The sequence below is a fragment of the Lentinus tigrinus genome (assembly GCF_003813185.1).
Source record: "Lentinus tigrinus ALCF2SS1-7 unplaced genomic scaffold L226scaffold_2, whole genome shotgun sequence".
NCBI lineage: Eukaryota > Fungi > Basidiomycota > Agaricomycetes > Polyporales > Polyporaceae > Lentinus > Lentinus tigrinus.
Window position 1 is genome coordinate 1,508,246 of NW_027137911.1, and position 14,108 is coordinate 1,522,353.

The 14,108-nt window shown below is 56.6% G+C and overlaps 7 protein-coding genes across 7 annotated transcripts; 6 read left to right on the forward strand and 1 right to left on the reverse strand.

Moving 5' to 3' along the window:
• Nucleotides 1–97: 97 nt before the first annotated feature.
• L226DRAFT_529634 (uncharacterized protein) lies at nucleotides 98–1,501 on the forward strand. The gene is made up of 5 exons (XM_067679660.1): nucleotides 98–207; nucleotides 258–304; nucleotides 360–415; nucleotides 501–1,081; nucleotides 1,138–1,501. The coding sequence occupies exons 1-4, from the start codon at nucleotides 205–207 to the stop codon at nucleotides 1,043–1,045; spliced, it is 651 nt and encodes a 216-aa protein (XP_067541787.1). The 5' UTR covers nucleotides 98–204; the 3' UTR covers nucleotides 1,046–1,081; nucleotides 1,138–1,501.
• On the reverse strand, nucleotides 1,297–3,855 carry L226DRAFT_132142 (uncharacterized protein). Its single transcript, XM_067672272.1, has 3 exons — nucleotides 3,553–3,855; nucleotides 1,643–3,471; nucleotides 1,297–1,580 (listed from the first exon to the last, which is right to left on the reverse strand). The coding sequence occupies exons 2-3, from the start codon at nucleotides 3,430–3,432 to the stop codon at nucleotides 1,358–1,360; spliced, it is 2,013 nt and encodes a 670-aa protein (XP_067541788.1). The 5' UTR covers nucleotides 3,433–3,471; nucleotides 3,553–3,855; the 3' UTR covers nucleotides 1,297–1,357.
• Nucleotides 3,643–5,059, forward strand: L226DRAFT_477596 (ferredoxin reductase-like C-terminal NADP-linked domain-containing protein). Its single transcript, XM_067676759.1, has 3 exons — nucleotides 3,643–4,216; nucleotides 4,264–4,670; nucleotides 4,736–5,059. Exons 1-3 carry the CDS (start codon nucleotides 3,650–3,652, stop codon nucleotides 4,842–4,844), a joined length of 1,083 nt encoding a protein of 360 aa, XP_067541789.1. The 5' UTR covers nucleotides 3,643–3,649; the 3' UTR covers nucleotides 4,845–5,059.
• A 29-nt stretch (nucleotides 5,060–5,088) lies between these two features.
• Nucleotides 5,089–6,476, forward strand: L226DRAFT_608487 (DUF689-domain-containing protein). Its single transcript, XM_067685933.1, has 3 exons — nucleotides 5,089–5,425; nucleotides 5,479–6,186; nucleotides 6,241–6,476. Exons 1-3 carry the CDS (start codon nucleotides 5,212–5,214, stop codon nucleotides 6,300–6,302), a joined length of 984 nt encoding a protein of 327 aa, XP_067541790.1. The 5' UTR covers nucleotides 5,089–5,211; the 3' UTR covers nucleotides 6,303–6,476.
• A 95-nt stretch (nucleotides 6,477–6,571) lies between these two features.
• Nucleotides 6,572–8,379, forward strand: L226DRAFT_499328 (uncharacterized protein; the record flags this gene model as incomplete). Its single annotated transcript, XM_067677712.1, has 3 exons — nucleotides 6,572–7,113; nucleotides 7,179–8,130; nucleotides 8,183–8,379. The coding sequence occupies 2 exons, from the start codon at nucleotides 6,572–6,574 to the stop codon at nucleotides 8,083–8,085; spliced, it is 1,449 nt and encodes a 482-aa protein (XP_067541791.1). The 3' UTR covers nucleotides 8,086–8,130; nucleotides 8,183–8,379.
• A 213-nt stretch (nucleotides 8,380–8,592) lies between these two features.
• On the forward strand, nucleotides 8,593–10,743 carry L226DRAFT_608489 (FAD/NAD-P-binding domain-containing protein; the record flags this gene model as incomplete). Its single annotated transcript, XM_067685934.1, has 8 exons — nucleotides 8,593–9,082; nucleotides 9,135–9,287; nucleotides 9,351–10,046; nucleotides 10,105–10,110; nucleotides 10,167–10,305; nucleotides 10,362–10,497; nucleotides 10,554–10,607; nucleotides 10,666–10,743. The coding sequence occupies 8 exons, from the start codon at nucleotides 8,593–8,595 to the stop codon at nucleotides 10,741–10,743; spliced, it is 1,752 nt and encodes a 583-aa protein (XP_067541792.1).
• An 819-nt stretch (nucleotides 10,744–11,562) lies between these two features.
• Nucleotides 11,563–13,977, forward strand: L226DRAFT_499329 (dimethylaniline monooxygenase (N-oxide-forming); the record flags this gene model as incomplete). The annotated part of the gene is made up of 8 exons (XM_067677713.1): nucleotides 11,563–12,115; nucleotides 12,180–12,332; nucleotides 12,396–13,082; nucleotides 13,145–13,150; nucleotides 13,206–13,347; nucleotides 13,409–13,547; nucleotides 13,607–13,660; nucleotides 13,710–13,977. 8 exons carry the CDS (start codon nucleotides 11,563–11,565, stop codon nucleotides 13,800–13,802), a joined length of 1,827 nt encoding a protein of 608 aa, XP_067541793.1. The 3' UTR covers nucleotides 13,803–13,977.
• Between the last annotated feature and the right edge of the window lie 131 nt (nucleotides 13,978–14,108).

A 14,108-nucleotide genomic window follows, 5' to 3' on the forward strand; every position in this document is an offset into this window, starting at 1 on the left:
GCGCGGGCTACCCGATGACGGTGCACTCGCGGCTCGAGGGCTTGAGGCGGCTCACGTGCCTGCGCGCACCCTTTCACGGTCACGCACCCAACTTGGAAGAGGCTCGAGCTCGGGGTCGCTGCGGTGCTCCGAGTCCCAGGTTGTGCTTCTTGCCACCACCCACGCTCATCGTCGAACGCCTTGACATCGTGCACCCAGTCAGAGATGGTGAGTTGCGCAGTCGAACGTTCAACTTCTAACTCACAGATCCCTCACAGGCATCTACAAACGCGTTGGCATCTCAGGAGCCTCAGCCGTTCAACTAGTATGCCATCACAGGCTTGCGCGATGCATGCAGATTGTGCTGATGATGCTTGAAGTGTCGACGAGGACACCCTCGCGCAGCTGCGCAGCGTCGGAACACGCGTCAGGAAGAGTACGCCCTTTGTCCCTCTCAACCCTCCATCCAGACTCTAAACTCAAGACATCCCTACGCGTCTTCTCCCTCATCTCTCCCTTAGGTGTGACCGAAGGCTTCCAACGCACGGTCTCCGTCCCTGCCGACCCCTTCTCCGCGTCCAAGCGTCTCCCTTTCACCCAAACGCCATCCTTCATCTCCGCCAACGATGCCATGCGCGACATCTTCGCCCAGCGCGGAAAGAACGCCAAAGGCTCCTCTTCCGTGCCTTCCTCCCCGCAACAGCACGCCAAGCGCGCCCACGGCCCGGAGGGCGACGATAGTGACGTCGATGTCGAACCGCTCGACGAAGACTTGGACCTCGACCTTGGAGAGGAGGACACGGAAAGCGCGGCGGCCGTACGCGCGAAACGCGAGGTGGCTGCGAAGCTGCAGGCGGAGAAGGCTAAGCGCGAGATCCGTCCCCTCAAGAGGAGCGCAAGCCGTGGTGTCGCTACGCAGTCCCTCCCCGCCAGCATGTTCCGGTTCTCTCATGAGGCGTCGAACACGAAGCCCGCTCCTTCGGTCGCGAAGATTGCCGAAGAGGACGATTGGAGCGAGAGTTTCGGCGGGTCTGGAGGTGTGCCCACCGCGGAGCTTCAGCTCTGAGAATGCCCTCTATGGAGTAACAGGATTTGGTTACCGGTGAGTTCAACCCTCCGAGTCGTTGAGTGACAAGACGCAAACTCAGACACATATAGTCTCAAGTCGCTGTGCTGTACGATAGCTCTACGCCTCGCAAGTCGATACGAATTATAACAAACACCATCGTGCCGTTTCCGCGCTCAGTTCAAGTGTGATATAGTATGGTTCAATCAGGAACTGAAGCGCCTGTGTACAATCTACGGAATGCATTGCTCTGTATCCATTCTATTCCGAGTCTCGCGTGTTCATGAAGCACTGCTCCAAATGCGGTCGCCCTCAAGGCCAGTAGTCCTCGTCCTCATCCTTGTAAACCCCCTTCTTCTTCCGTGCGACTGTACCCTGTGCACCATGGGCTACACGCAAATGCCGCTTGAGAAGATCCTGCCTAACGAAGCTCTTCTCCTGATACGGCGCGCATAACGAGCACGAGAACGGCTTGCGGCCCCCATGGCCCGCCTCGTGCCGCTTGCACTCGTTCTTCCGGAGGAACCTCATCCCGCTACGATACACGCCCCCATCAGCACCACAGTCACGTCCCTCGCTCACAAGTTGAAAACGTACCAGTGACGACACATCCACGGCCGATGCTCGACATGCGCGCCAACGTGAACGAGGATATGATCTCTCCGTTTGTTGCGCTGCTCGCAGCCCGTGACGTAGCACCGGTACTCGTCCAGCATCTCGCCCCGCGCGCTGAGCCGTCCGGCGAAGCACTGCAAGAAGTTCTTGTCCAGATCCGCGCCCTCGTGACGCGTCCGGTAGTCGTTCGCGCGTTGCCTGAGCTCCTCCAGAGAGATACCAGTGTGTGCGTTCAGGACTGGGCTGAGGGGCGGACCTGGAGCTGGAGCTCGAACCGGAGCCGGTGGCGGAGGCGGAGCGAAGGTGTAGGTAGTTGGGTGTTGATGCGCGCCGTAGGAGTAGTAGGACGTATGGGGTGGTCCGGTGTACTCCGGCTGAGGGATGGGCAGATCAGCCAAGGGAACCCTCTTGTGATGCTGAGTGCTCGGTCCTGGCGCTTTGAGGTCTTCAAGAATATAATGAGACATCCCAGTTGCATTGCCTGGATAGACCTGAGCATGTTGCGGATACAGAGGTTGGTTCTCCTTGAGACAGGTCTCCGTGGGACGGACAGCCGCAGGGATGGGAGTGTGCTGATGCTCCGACTTGACGGTTGTCTGCAGTACGGAAACGATGGCAGAGATGGCCTCGTCCGGGAAGTCCTCGTCGTCGACCAGACCCTCCTGAGGAAAGTCTGAAATGTAGTCCGGCACGGGAGAAGGAACACTGCGCGGCGGGGGCGTCACCGAACGTTCCGCTACCCTTAACAGAGCGACAGGGCTTAACGGAGACTCCTCCTTGCACTCGAGGACAGGAGACAAATCCATGGTAGGGCTGGGATACATGAGGCTACCCGTCATTACGTCTGCTGGGTTGACGCATACAGCAGGACTCTTAGACCGCCAAGCCACTTCGCGCATGTTTACATCCGCGTAGAGGCCGACCAAAGACGACGTTGAAGACTGTTCGGGAGTCCCAAATCCGAGAGGAGGACCAGGAGAGGGCCGAAGGAGCTCGCTGACTGACATCTTCTTGAACGAGGACGACGCCGAGAGTGTGTGGCTCTCTGAGCCAGAGAAGCTACCGTATGATAGCGGCGGTATCGACGACGCATAGTTCCATGTCGGCGTCATATAGTCCGCAGAAGGGGACGCAGTGTCGTTCTTCGGGCACGGCGGGCGAGGATTGAGCAAGTCCGGACTGTTTAGGGCGACGACTGGAACAGGGAGAGCAAGGCTGTCGAGACCAGATCTTGAAGACTCGACGTGACAGATCTCGTGGAGCGATAGGGCCGGGCTTTCCGCTTTCATGACCTCGTCTTCCGTACATGGGGGAGAAGAAGACGTAGTGTCTGTGGCGACCTCTGACATAAGCCAGACAGGGTGCTCGAGAAGTGACGGCGCCGAGGTAGCTGCGGGCGCCGGTCCAGGAAGAGGGATTGAGACCGTTGCGTATACCGGTGCTTGAGTGAGGGCGCCCTTATCGCGCACAACGCCTGTCGCTATCTCATACCAGTGAGCCCATGGTGACTCCGTGGATTGAGAGAGCGGTGTGTTCGACTGGAACTCGGAGAAGCTTGGTCCTGGAGGAAGCAGCGGTACCCGAAACTCGAGTGTGGACGCGTGAGGCTCATCCCCGGGGCCAACCAGAGGATCTTGAGTGTAGTCGAAGTAGGTGACCGGAGCAGACGACGCGGATTCTGTGAGGTAGCGACGGAGGAGTAAAGAGCGGGGTGAGCTAGGAATGTTGGTGTGGTTTGCGTTGAATACAGAGGTGTAGTCGTGTGACGCCATTAGAGAGTGCTGTAGAGTAGTCTGTATTAATCGTGCAATCTGCGCAGCAGAATATGCAGAGGGTATTAGTTGTGTGGTCGTGTACAGAGGACAAGAAGCATCCGAGACAGAAACACGAACCTCCGCATCCGATACCGGCGTCTACCATGACGTGTTTGTCGGCGCTCATCTTCCCAGCTGCCTCTTTGGGAACTCAACGCCCACGTCATAGCCCAAAATGTTGCGTTCTGCCACATCTCTTGCTCGACGCCGGCTTCCTCTTCACGGCTCCTTCAGACATGTCTCTACACAGACACAGACACCATCTGCTCCTGGAAGGTCTGGGTCGACCGCTCTGCTGGTCGGACTTGGCGGCAGCGCCGTAATCGCGTCCTACTTCCTCTGGCCGGATCCCTCCAGAGCTGCGCCCACCAAAAAGAACGCACTTCTCTCCCCTACTCATTTCACTCCTGTCACCGTCACCTCTACTGAGCTGTGTCCGGATCCAAACACGCGTCTGATGACCCTCACGGTACCCCGACAATCCATCCCGTCCCTGCAGGAGGCAGCCTTTGAGCCTATCTGGTCGGTGTACATCAAAGACGACGACATCCAAGTGGAGCGTCCTTTTACTCCCCTGGAAGGCATGGATAGCGAAGGTCGTATGAAATTCTGGGTCAAGCGGTATGAGAAGGGCGAAGTCGGCCGTTGGTTGCACTCCAAGAAACCCGGAGACCATATTGAGATCCGTGGACCGCTCAAGACGTGGCCCTGGAAAGAGGAGGAATGGGACGAAGTCATCATGGTGCGCATCCACAGTCTAATCCTTATTTATATACTAAGCTCTGGCAGGTCTCAGGAGGCACCGGGATAACGCCCTTCTGCCAGCTGATCCACAAGGAGCTACTGAGCCAGCCAACACCAAACTCGAAGACACGATTCACGCTGTTACACTCATCCCGTCGGCCGACAGAACTACCTCCCTCTGAAATGCTCAAGCCTATAATGGAATATTCTCAGGCGCATCCCGACAAGCTGAGGTTATCCCTCTTCGTGGACGCGTCCGATGGACCCTCTCACCCGGCTGTGCCTTCATCCTCAATAACCGTGGGTCGCATAGGCAAGGTTGCAATTGAGCGTGCGACGGGCTTAGAGAAGAATAGTTGGTGGCAACGTGTCTTCGGCGCGTCCATAGACACTCGGTCGCAGGATGGTGGGCGCGGGAAGAGGATTATGTTCCTAGTATGCGGACCAGACCCGTAAGTCATGCCCAAAACACCAGAAACGCGTGATTGCTAATGGTACGACTTCATCCCCATGACAGAATGGTCTCGGCCATTGCAGGACCGTTCGGTCGGAACTTCTCACAGGGGGAGGTTGGTGGGGTGCTTGGAGAGCTGGGGTACGCCGGCGATTCGGTCTGGAAGCTATAGACTTTGATATGCCGGTTAACCTCACGGAGATCACGGTCTGGACAAGTGTCTGTACGGCCTGCTGCCTTCCTTGGGGTAAGAGAGTGCGGCTACTTTTGACTGTGTGATTTTGAGACTCGCGCGGAAATGAGGAGGATGTGAGTGGCGGAAGAAGTCGGACCGGTCGAGATGACTCCAATCTGTGACTAGATGAGATCAAAATGACCATTGGGCGCTTAGCGTGATTTACTAAGACAGACTCGATCGTAAAAAGTCTCTCTCCGCTCATCTAAGCACCTCGGCTGTCGCCATTCTTATAGTCCTATCTTCCCATCGTCGTCTTTACTTGTTCCCCGAGTCATCCCACGACACACCTCCAGCATCTGCAATGGCACCCGAGGCCGTCTACATCGATTCCATGACGAGCGACTTCCACTCTCAGGAGAAGCCTGCAGTCGCAGCCGCCGTCCCCGCAGATGGCCCCGCACTCGCCATCGGGTCTCCTGCTACTGCACTGGATGGGCAGTACCAGTCACTGATTACATCCTTGGAGCAGTCACGGCAGGTTGAGAGGCATATGGTCGATAGGTTGCTCGACGGAGGTGCGTCCAGTAGTGGTCTTCTGACATCCCGACGCGGTCTCACGCTGCTCCAGCCACCACCCTCCCCTCCTCCTCTTTCGCATCTGTTCATGTCACTCTATCACCTCCTGAGTACGAGAGCCTTGCTTCAAGGATCCCCGAGCTGCTCAAGCAATTGCTTGCTGGGCTCGAGCCTCTCGGAATGCTCCACCTTCTCAACCTTGGCTCCGCACTCCCCACCCTCCCTTCGGACATGACCCTCGCTGGTTTCACCGTCCTCAGCGCAACACAGGAGGGCACGCTCATTGCCCAAAAGCCCGCACACTCGGCAGGTACCTCCATTTCCCTGAAAACCACCCCCGTATCCGCAGCCTCGGCAGCGCTTCCGCTCCGGCGGAAGGTTGACCCGGAGCGCAAGGCCTCGAAGAAGGCCCTGTGGACCCTCAATGCCCCCTCCACGCCTTCCATTGATGCAGAGAGTCTCTTGACCGCGGCAGATCGCGAGCGGCCGGCCGCGTGTGAGCCTGCAGTGCGCGGTGCGCCACGGCGGAAGAAGGCGTGCAAGAATTGCACTTGCGGTCTTGCCGAGCTCGAGGCGGAGGAGCTCGCGAACAGCAAGGTCGTACTGCTCGATGGCAAGGTCGACGGTCAGGCCATCGAGGTATCCCAGACTGAGAAGGAGCGTTTCATGGCCGCTGCCGCGGCTACACCGAAGGCGACTAGCAGCTGTGGGAACTGCTACTTGGGAGACGCGTTCCGCTGCTCAAGCTGCCCGTACCGAGGTACGTCTCCATAGTATGTCTCCATGGACATCGCCCTAATTATTCCCACTCTAGGTCTCCCTGCCTTCAAGCCGGGCGAGAAGGTTGAGATCGACCTCGGGATGGACGATATCTGATCCATGATGATACCTTTGCGCATGTCTCCTGCTCAGTGCCTTCCCACCACACGGTCTCTATTCCCTACGGTATTTTTGTACTAGATGTATTGCACTCTTTGTATCCATGTGACAATGTAAAGATCGGTTGACCCTTTGCTATGACCGTATAGTTTCCTGTCAACGCACGCCCGGACGCGACTTGAACGCGACACGCGAGGCGCGTCTTGGGCGCGTCCGCGATTTTTCCCTCGTCACGCGTAGGCGCTCGAGTCGTGCTCTTTTCGACCATGAACGGAGCAGACACACTCGATGTACCTCACGCTGAGAGCTCAAAGGCAGCTGCCCAGCGACAGTCTCCGATCTGCGTCATATGCCAGACGAACGCTGCCATCTACACCTGTCCTCGGTGCAACCTCCGCACCTGCTCGCTGCCGTGTTCGACGAAACACAAGACACTCGGAAATGGCTGCTCCGGGATACGCAACAAGGCCGCATACGTGCCGATGAATCAGTATGGATACACGACGCTCATGAACGACTACACGTTTCTCGAGGAGGTCGGGAGGAAGGTCGGAGATTGGGGACGCGAGATTGTGCAGGGAGGATACACCGCGGGTCAAGGGCCGACTGCAGGGCGCGGACGGGGATATAGCAGAGGTCGCGCAAGAGGACAAGGGCGAGGCCGAGGTGTGAGCGGTGGTGCTGCAGGAAAGGCAGCGTCGAAGCGGGAGGTGCTCAAGATGCAGCTCGACTTTCGGGATATCGAGATCGAGTTGCTCCCCAACGGGATGGAGAGACGGATGCTGAACCAGTCTACATGGGATTTCAAGTACGCATCATGCCCATTTCATGCATGTATGCGGCAGCTGGAATATATGTCTTATGTTTGTGCAGGAACCGGACCGCACTCCTCACCATCGAGTTCAAGTTCCATCCACCACGGAATCTACTCGCGCCCACCGAACCTCCCGATCCGCCCTTCACGCTCCTCGCGCACCGTGTCACACTCGAAACGCCTCTCTTGTCGGCCATACAGGCTCATGTTACGGAGCGTAGCAAAAGCAAGAAGGACAAGACGCTTCCTGAGTGGGTGCAGACACTCGCTCTCCCGGATAAGGATGTTCCGGACTCGTTCACGCCACCATTATGCGTCATGAGCACGCCGCTGGATCCTCTTGCGGCGCTGAACAGCAACCCACACGTCTTCCAGCCGGGACGACTGATACGGAACGGATACTACAAGCTCGACTCGAGTCAACCTCTGGGCGAGGTACTTAAACACAAACACTTCGTGGAATTCCCATCCATCGAGATCTGGGAAGAAGATGCGTTCCAGGGGACCATTGTGGATGACCAAGGGACCGTTGTACATGACACATCGGACGAACAGAGGCCACCGAAGAGGAGGAAGTTGAACGTGAAGCAGGCGAAGAAGGCTATGAGTGGGCTATTGGGTGGCTATGGTAGCGACGAAGATGAGAGCCCTACAGAGGAGCGCAATGTCTTGGGTCTCCTTGGCGAGTATGCGGCGAGCGAGGATGAGGAAGAGGCAGACGGGCAAGAAGCTAACGCTGATGGCGCTCAGGACGAGGACGCATGGGGAGACGAGGATGCCGAGGGCGAGACGGACGATGAATACGAAGGCAGTCCCGAGGAACTGGCCACGATGCTGCAGAAGCTGCGGGAGGCGGGGGCCTTGCGAGATCCTCGGATGGACAGTGCTCTCGGTGGCTACAATGTTGCGGATGAGGAGCAGGTTGACTGGGGCGATTCTGGAGATGAGGATGGCGGCGGAACATAGCTGGGTAGGCTACTGGCTCAGACTAATGCCCGGGCTTGCATCGAGGTGCGTCGTGACGTGCTCTCTTGTTGAATATGCGCTCATGTGATCCATGCAGTACGAAGTAGACGATGTGGCTTTTGTTCCGGTCATCAAATCTTACGGCGACCGGCCAAGACGTGGCCTTGGCTATTATGTGGTCTGCTGTCAGGACTGCTCGCGATGGAGACGGAGGGAAGGCATTCGCGCATATATGTAGCATGTGCATTGCCTATGCCGATCGCGCATGCCACTTGGCGGTATTCCAGATCCACCGCGGAATGTCATCTCGTTCTACTCTCCACTTCGTGGCTGTCTGCCAGACGTGCAACAGAGCTTGTGGAGAAAGCTCACTTTTTGTTTCAGATACTAGGTCTACCTGCGGGCAAGAGGGCGTGCAGGGGCGCGGAAATAATTGCGGCTGGCCACCATGGGCCAGGAGCCATAAGTACCTGGTACCATCCCCTTCAGCATCCCCTTTGTGCCCCAATGACTACCGACGCTCATACCATCGCTACAGCTTGGCTCTCCTCCTGCTCGTCCTCGTTGCGCGACGGGGACATCAATGCCTTCACTTCCATCTTCCTCACTGCTGGCTGGCTTCGAGAACTCCTTGTATTCAGTTGGGACATCAGGTCTCTGGAGGGACGGCAGAAGATCTCGACATATCTGTCGGGCACGCTTCCTGCGGCTGAAGTGACCGATATACGTCTGGTCACCGACGTCCCCGAATTGGTCCCTCGAACGTTCGCAATACCGCACACGCGGGCGACTGGCGTCGAGCTAACGTTCACCTTCGAATGTCGCAACGGCCGCGGACGAGGTAATGCACGTCTCCTACGTGACATAGACGGCGCGTACAGAGCGATCACCGTCATGACGGAGCTCGCGGACTTGTACGGTCACGAAGAGGCACGTGTGCCTCGGAGTGAACCTAGCTGTGCGTTTACTGGATCCGGCCACCCGTATGTGCTCATCGGTGAGTCAGTCCTCCTCTCTTGCAGTGAAGTGGGTCTCGCACTCCGCGTCAGTTGGAGCTGCACAGACGGGTCTGCAGCTTGCTGCCCGTTTCAAGCGTATGCAAGTCTCGGCTCTGGTCATAGAGCGCAACGCCAGGATCGGTGACGTCTGGAGGAGACGCTATCCTTCCCTGACACTTCATACCATCAAACGACATCATAGCTGTACGTATCTCCGGTTCATTCGATTTCTACATGTGCTCTGCTCACCGTCATTTCCATGAACAGTCTTGTACGAACCGTACCCGGCTAACTGGCCCGAATTCACTCCCGGGGACAAGCTCGCAGACTGGTTGAAACACTACGCCTCTATGCAGGAGTTAGACGTCTGGACGAGCACGACTATCCGAGGCCAACCACTCTACCAGCGCGAGTCTGGCGTTTGGGAGGTAACCGTCGTCCGTGACGACACCGAAGTTAAACTGCGCCCGACTCACCTCGTTCTCGCTACGGGTCCGTTGGGAAGACCCCAGATCCCCGCTATCCCCAAGATGGAGGCATTTCCCGGACGGATTTTGCACACCGAACAGTACTCTGGTGGCTCATGCAGCTCGTACATAGGGAAACGCATCGTCGTCGTCGGTGCTGGCGGGAGCTCCATCGATGTCTGCGAAGATCTCGTCCTCCACGGGGCGCGCTCAGTCACCATGATTCAACGCTCTCCAACGTCGGTCCTATCTCGAGACTACGTCAGCAATATGCTCCGAGCTGGCTTTCCCGAGAGCGTCCCTCTTGAGATAGCGGATTTCAAGTGGTCGTCGTTTCCACCTGGTTTGCTGAGGAAGCTCATGGTCACAGACCAGCAGGCCGCACTTGACGCGCAGAAGGAGCTCCACCAGAAGCTGCAGAAGGGTGGGTTCAAACTTGACATTGGTCCGGAAGGACATTGGCTTCATTTGCTGGTCAAATTGACGCGTAATGGAGGTATGTTCTGTGCTGCGCCTCTAACGTGCGTGTGACTTGACTGATCCTGCTTGCTCAGGCTATTGTTAGTTTGCGTAAGTCCATTCACTCATCTACAAAGATTAACCTCGTCATGGACAGGCATTGACAAGGGCGGTGCTGATATGATTGCCGACGGACGTATCGCCGTCAAGAGTGGTGTCTCCTTACAGTGTTTCACCAAGCGTGGACTTATGCTAGATGACGGCACTCACGTACAGGCTGACGTTGTGATCTTCGCGTAAGTATTATTTGATTCTCTCGTGAATTGGAGGTCAAATATATTATGTTGCTCAGGACCGGATATGTCATCATGAAGGAGTCGAATAGGGAACTGTTGGGCGACGACGTGGTGTCACAGATCGACGAGGTTTACGGGCTGGACGAAGAGGGTGAGCTTGATGGCAGCTATCGCTCATGCGGCCATCCTGGGGTACGCAAGTACTTTGTTCCTGCCACTCTGCTCGCTAACTGGCTTGTTCTACATAGCTCTGGTTTGCAACAGGGGAATTCTTCGTGTCACGGTTCATGTCGAAGCCACTGGTACGTCAGCTCTGTGGGTGATATGTTGGGGTTGTGAGAGGACTCAATAGTTACGCAGGCCCTGCAACTCAAGGCCATACAACTCGGGCTTCTCCGGCACGATGGACGTCGACCTGTGATGTCGTCGACGTGCTGAGTTGGCGACTATACCTTGGTCTGTACTAATATGAATGTACCGTTCCTCACTAATATGCTTCACATTGTCCGATGCGCTACAAGCCACTGTGCTTACGGATGTATGCAGCGAACTCTTCAGGGAGCTAAAGAAGCTTTCAACTGAACAAAGCAACCTGTGATCATCACGCTACATAGTCGCCTTCAACGAGGGTTAGAGCTTGAATCCTGTATGGCGTGGTAACAGGTACGTCCATCTCCGGTGTCGCGGAACTGCTTGTCTCCGGTTTAACGTTCTAGTGCGAGGCATGAGCCTGCCAACGCCCCACCGGTGTCCAACGGCAAGAAACACCACTCTTCGTCGGAACCATGCATGACTGACTTAACTGATGTTGATAATGCTACACCACTGGTAAGTTGTGCCAGTTCTGGTACTACGTGCTCTTGATGACGCATCCGTAGCACCTGACCGATTGATTACTCGTGCTGTAGATCTGGAATTATCGTCTACGCCCCAAGATGCGGAGTCATTCTCGATGCCGGTCGGAGATACGTTTGAAAGACACCTCCTCAAGTGCACTCAATGTGTTTACGTTGACGACACTCGGGTGTGCCTCAAACTCCCACTTTAACGCGAAGCAGGGAAGTTCGTATCGGACATGAGGCAGAAGCAAGAGATCGCGCCGAATGCCTGTCAGGCGGGAAAGGTTATGGTACAGTAAGGCAATGAACCCCTCCCTGCTCGGCACGAATCTCTGTCTAAGACGAACTCTGTCTATTTACAGCTGCTGCATAAGACGGAGGATGGAGCACGCCGCCCTCGACTGCTGCCCATGACACCATGGAGCTCGACCCCCACTTCCTCGCCTCACAGTGGCTTTCTCGCTTTACCTCTGCCTTGAATGGCGCCGACGCTAACAGCTTTATCGACAAGTTGTTCCTTCCTGACGGTTGGCTGCGCGACGTACTCGTCCTCTCCTGGGACATACGATCTCTGGAGGGGCGTAAGAAAATCGCCTCGTACCTAGAGTCAAACTCATTCACCACAGCCCGCATTGTCGACGTCTGTTTGGACGAGACGGTGTACCTCGCCCCTCGGATCTACAACTTGCCGCAATTGCAAGCTGTCGGCGTCGAGTTCGCGTTCACGTTCGAGTGCCGCCACGGCCACGGCCGTGGATACGTTCGGCTTCTCCTCGACGCCGACGGGATCTACAAGGCGTTCACTCTCCTCACAGAGCTCGCCGATCTCGTGGGCCACGAGGAGCTGAGCACTCTGCTATTCCAAGATGACCGGGCGAGGGACCCGAAGGTCGCCATTCCCACGAAGGAGCTGCAGAGCGAATTCGCGAAGTGGAAGCAAGAAGTCGAAACTAATCCGCATGTATTGATAGGTACCACCTTGCCAGTCACCCGGCCCATCCTTGCATACGCTGACAAACCTACCCTTCCGCACAGTCGGCGGCGCGCAGACAGGGCTGCAGGTCGCCGCTAGATTCAAGCAGATGCAGATTCCGACGCTGGTGATCGACCGCGAGGCCCGAATTGGTGATAGTTGGAGGAAGCGCTACCCTTCGCTGGTCCTCCATACCCCAAAGGGGCACCACAGCTGTAAGAGCTTCTGCTTGCTTGCGTCGTGCGGCTCAGCCACTCATGTTACACGATGTACCCCAGTCCTCTATCAGCCTTTTCCGGCAAACTGGCCCCAGTTCCCGTCTAGTGGCAAGCTCGCAGACTGGATTGAACACTACGCGTTCATCCAAGACCTCATCGTCTGGACAAAGACCGAGTTCAAGGAGCCACCCACGTACCATCCGGACTCGCAGACGTGGGATGTCACAGTCATCCGCGATGGCGTCGAGGTCAAGCTTCGTCCTGCACACATCGTCCTGGCCACCGGATCCGCGGGACGACCTCGCGTACCAGCCATCCCGAACATGGAGCTGTTCCGCGGAGAAGTGATGCACTCGAGTCGCTTCCCCGGCGGCGCTGCATGCATCGACAAACACGTCCTCGTCGTCGGCGCCGGCAACAGTGCCATGGACATCTGTCAGGACCTCGTCTATAACGGCGCTGGCTCCGTCACCATGATTCAGCGGTCTCATACATGCGCCGTCTCTCGAGACTACCAACTCCGTTCGATCAATGCAGTGTGGCCACACGACGTACCGACGGAAGTGTCGGACTTCAGAGCGACGGCAGTGCCGTTCAAGCTGATGAAGCGGCTTGCCATCGCCGGACATCCCCAAGCTATGGAGTTCCACAAGGAGATGCATGAGAAGCTCAGCAACGCGGGGCTCAAGGTGCACCTCGGCCTCGAAGGAGAGGGGCTATACATCATGTATCTCGAGAGATCAGGTGGTGCGTACAAGCATCTTATTAGGGTCGTTTGACAACTCAACAAGCTACGATCCAACGAACAGGATATTGTGCGTCTAATGGCCTCTAGCTGATCTCCGTATGGGATGATCTAACTCATCGTAGGGACCGACAAAGGAGAAGCAGCGGATATGGTCGCAGACGGGCGAATCCAAGTACGTAGTGGAATCTCGCCACACCGGTTTACTGAGAACGGCATTGTCTTCGACGATGGCTCGGAGATACACGCCGACGTCGTCGTATTTGCGTGGGTATTGCTTTCCCATCTCGTGCATACATGGATTCACAAGGATCGGCCTTGACTCTAGAACGGGATATACACCCATGCGAGAGGTTATGAAGGAGGTCATGGGAAAGGACGTGATTGATCAGACCGAGGACGTCTTTCCTGGCCTGGACGAAGAAGGCGAACTGAAGGGAAGCTACCGCCCTTGCGGCCATCCCGGGGTATGTTCCACCTTTCGGACAATCACCCCTCGTGATAGCTGACCGCCACGACTTCGCAGCTCTGGTTTGCGTCAGCAGATTTTACGGTTTCTCGTGCCATGTCAAAACCACTGGTGAGATCCGCGTAACGGTATTGGACACGACTGCTCACTTGCATGTCAGGCGCTCCAAATCAAGGCCATACAGCTGGGCTTGCTGAAACACGATGGTCGTCGAGATGGAGCGGTTGACGGCGAAGGCTTGTCCAAGCTGTGATGCGCCTGCTATTACGCAGACACTTACTGTGACAAGCTCGGGGCGCAGTACCTGTGAAAACACTGTGGTCGGCGGGTGTTCGGGTCGGAAGAGAGATGGTGGTGGTGTCAGCATCTCTACTGATGTGTGTATGTACTGTATATAGCGAGACTCAGAGTTCGATTGGATGTGCGACGAACCTCGACCTGCCAGATCGCAGCCATGCACACAGGCCAGTGGTTTCCCGGCACTCACCTATCGCGTCAGACGTCTGTGATCTTACTGTGCTAGTGACAGGATTCGCATGGAACACCGTCATAGCGCAGA

Bases quoted from the DNA above. Each gene is read 5' to 3' on its own strand.
- L226DRAFT_132142 (XM_067672272.1), bottom strand. From the start codon at position 3,432: ATGGCGTCACACGACTACACCTCTGTATTCAACGCAAACCACACCAAC. The intron at 1,581-1,642 runs GTACGTTTTCAA...CGTGTATCGTAG, and splicing joins CCGTGGATGTGTCGTCACTG to CGGGATGAGGTTCCTCCGGA.
- L226DRAFT_608487 (XM_067685933.1), top strand. From the start codon at position 5,212: ATGGCACCCGAGGCCGTCTACATCGATTCCATGACGAGCGACTTCCAC. The intron at 5,426-5,478 runs GTGCGTCCAGTA...ACGCTGCTCCAG, and splicing joins CGATAGGTTGCTCGACGGAG to CCACCACCCTCCCCTCCTCC. The intron at 6,187-6,240 runs GTACGTCTCCAT...TTCCCACTCTAG, and splicing joins CTCAAGCTGCCCGTACCGAG to GTCTCCCTGCCTTCAAGCCG.
- L226DRAFT_477596 (XM_067676759.1), top strand. From the start codon at position 3,650: ATGTTGCGTTCTGCCACATCTCTTGCTCGACGCCGGCTTCCTCTTCAC. The intron at 4,217-4,263 runs GTGCGCATCCAC...AAGCTCTGGCAG, and splicing joins AATGGGACGAAGTCATCATG to GTCTCAGGAGGCACCGGGAT. The intron at 4,671-4,735 runs GTAAGTCATGCC...TCCCCATGACAG, and splicing joins CTAGTATGCGGACCAGACCC to AATGGTCTCGGCCATTGCAG.
- L226DRAFT_529634 (XM_067679660.1), top strand. The intron at 305-359 runs GTATGCCATCAC...TGATGCTTGAAG, and splicing joins GAGCCTCAGCCGTTCAACTA to TGTCGACGAGGACACCCTCG. The intron at 416-500 runs GTACGCCCTTTG...TCTCTCCCTTAG, and splicing joins CGGAACACGCGTCAGGAAGA to GTGTGACCGAAGGCTTCCAA.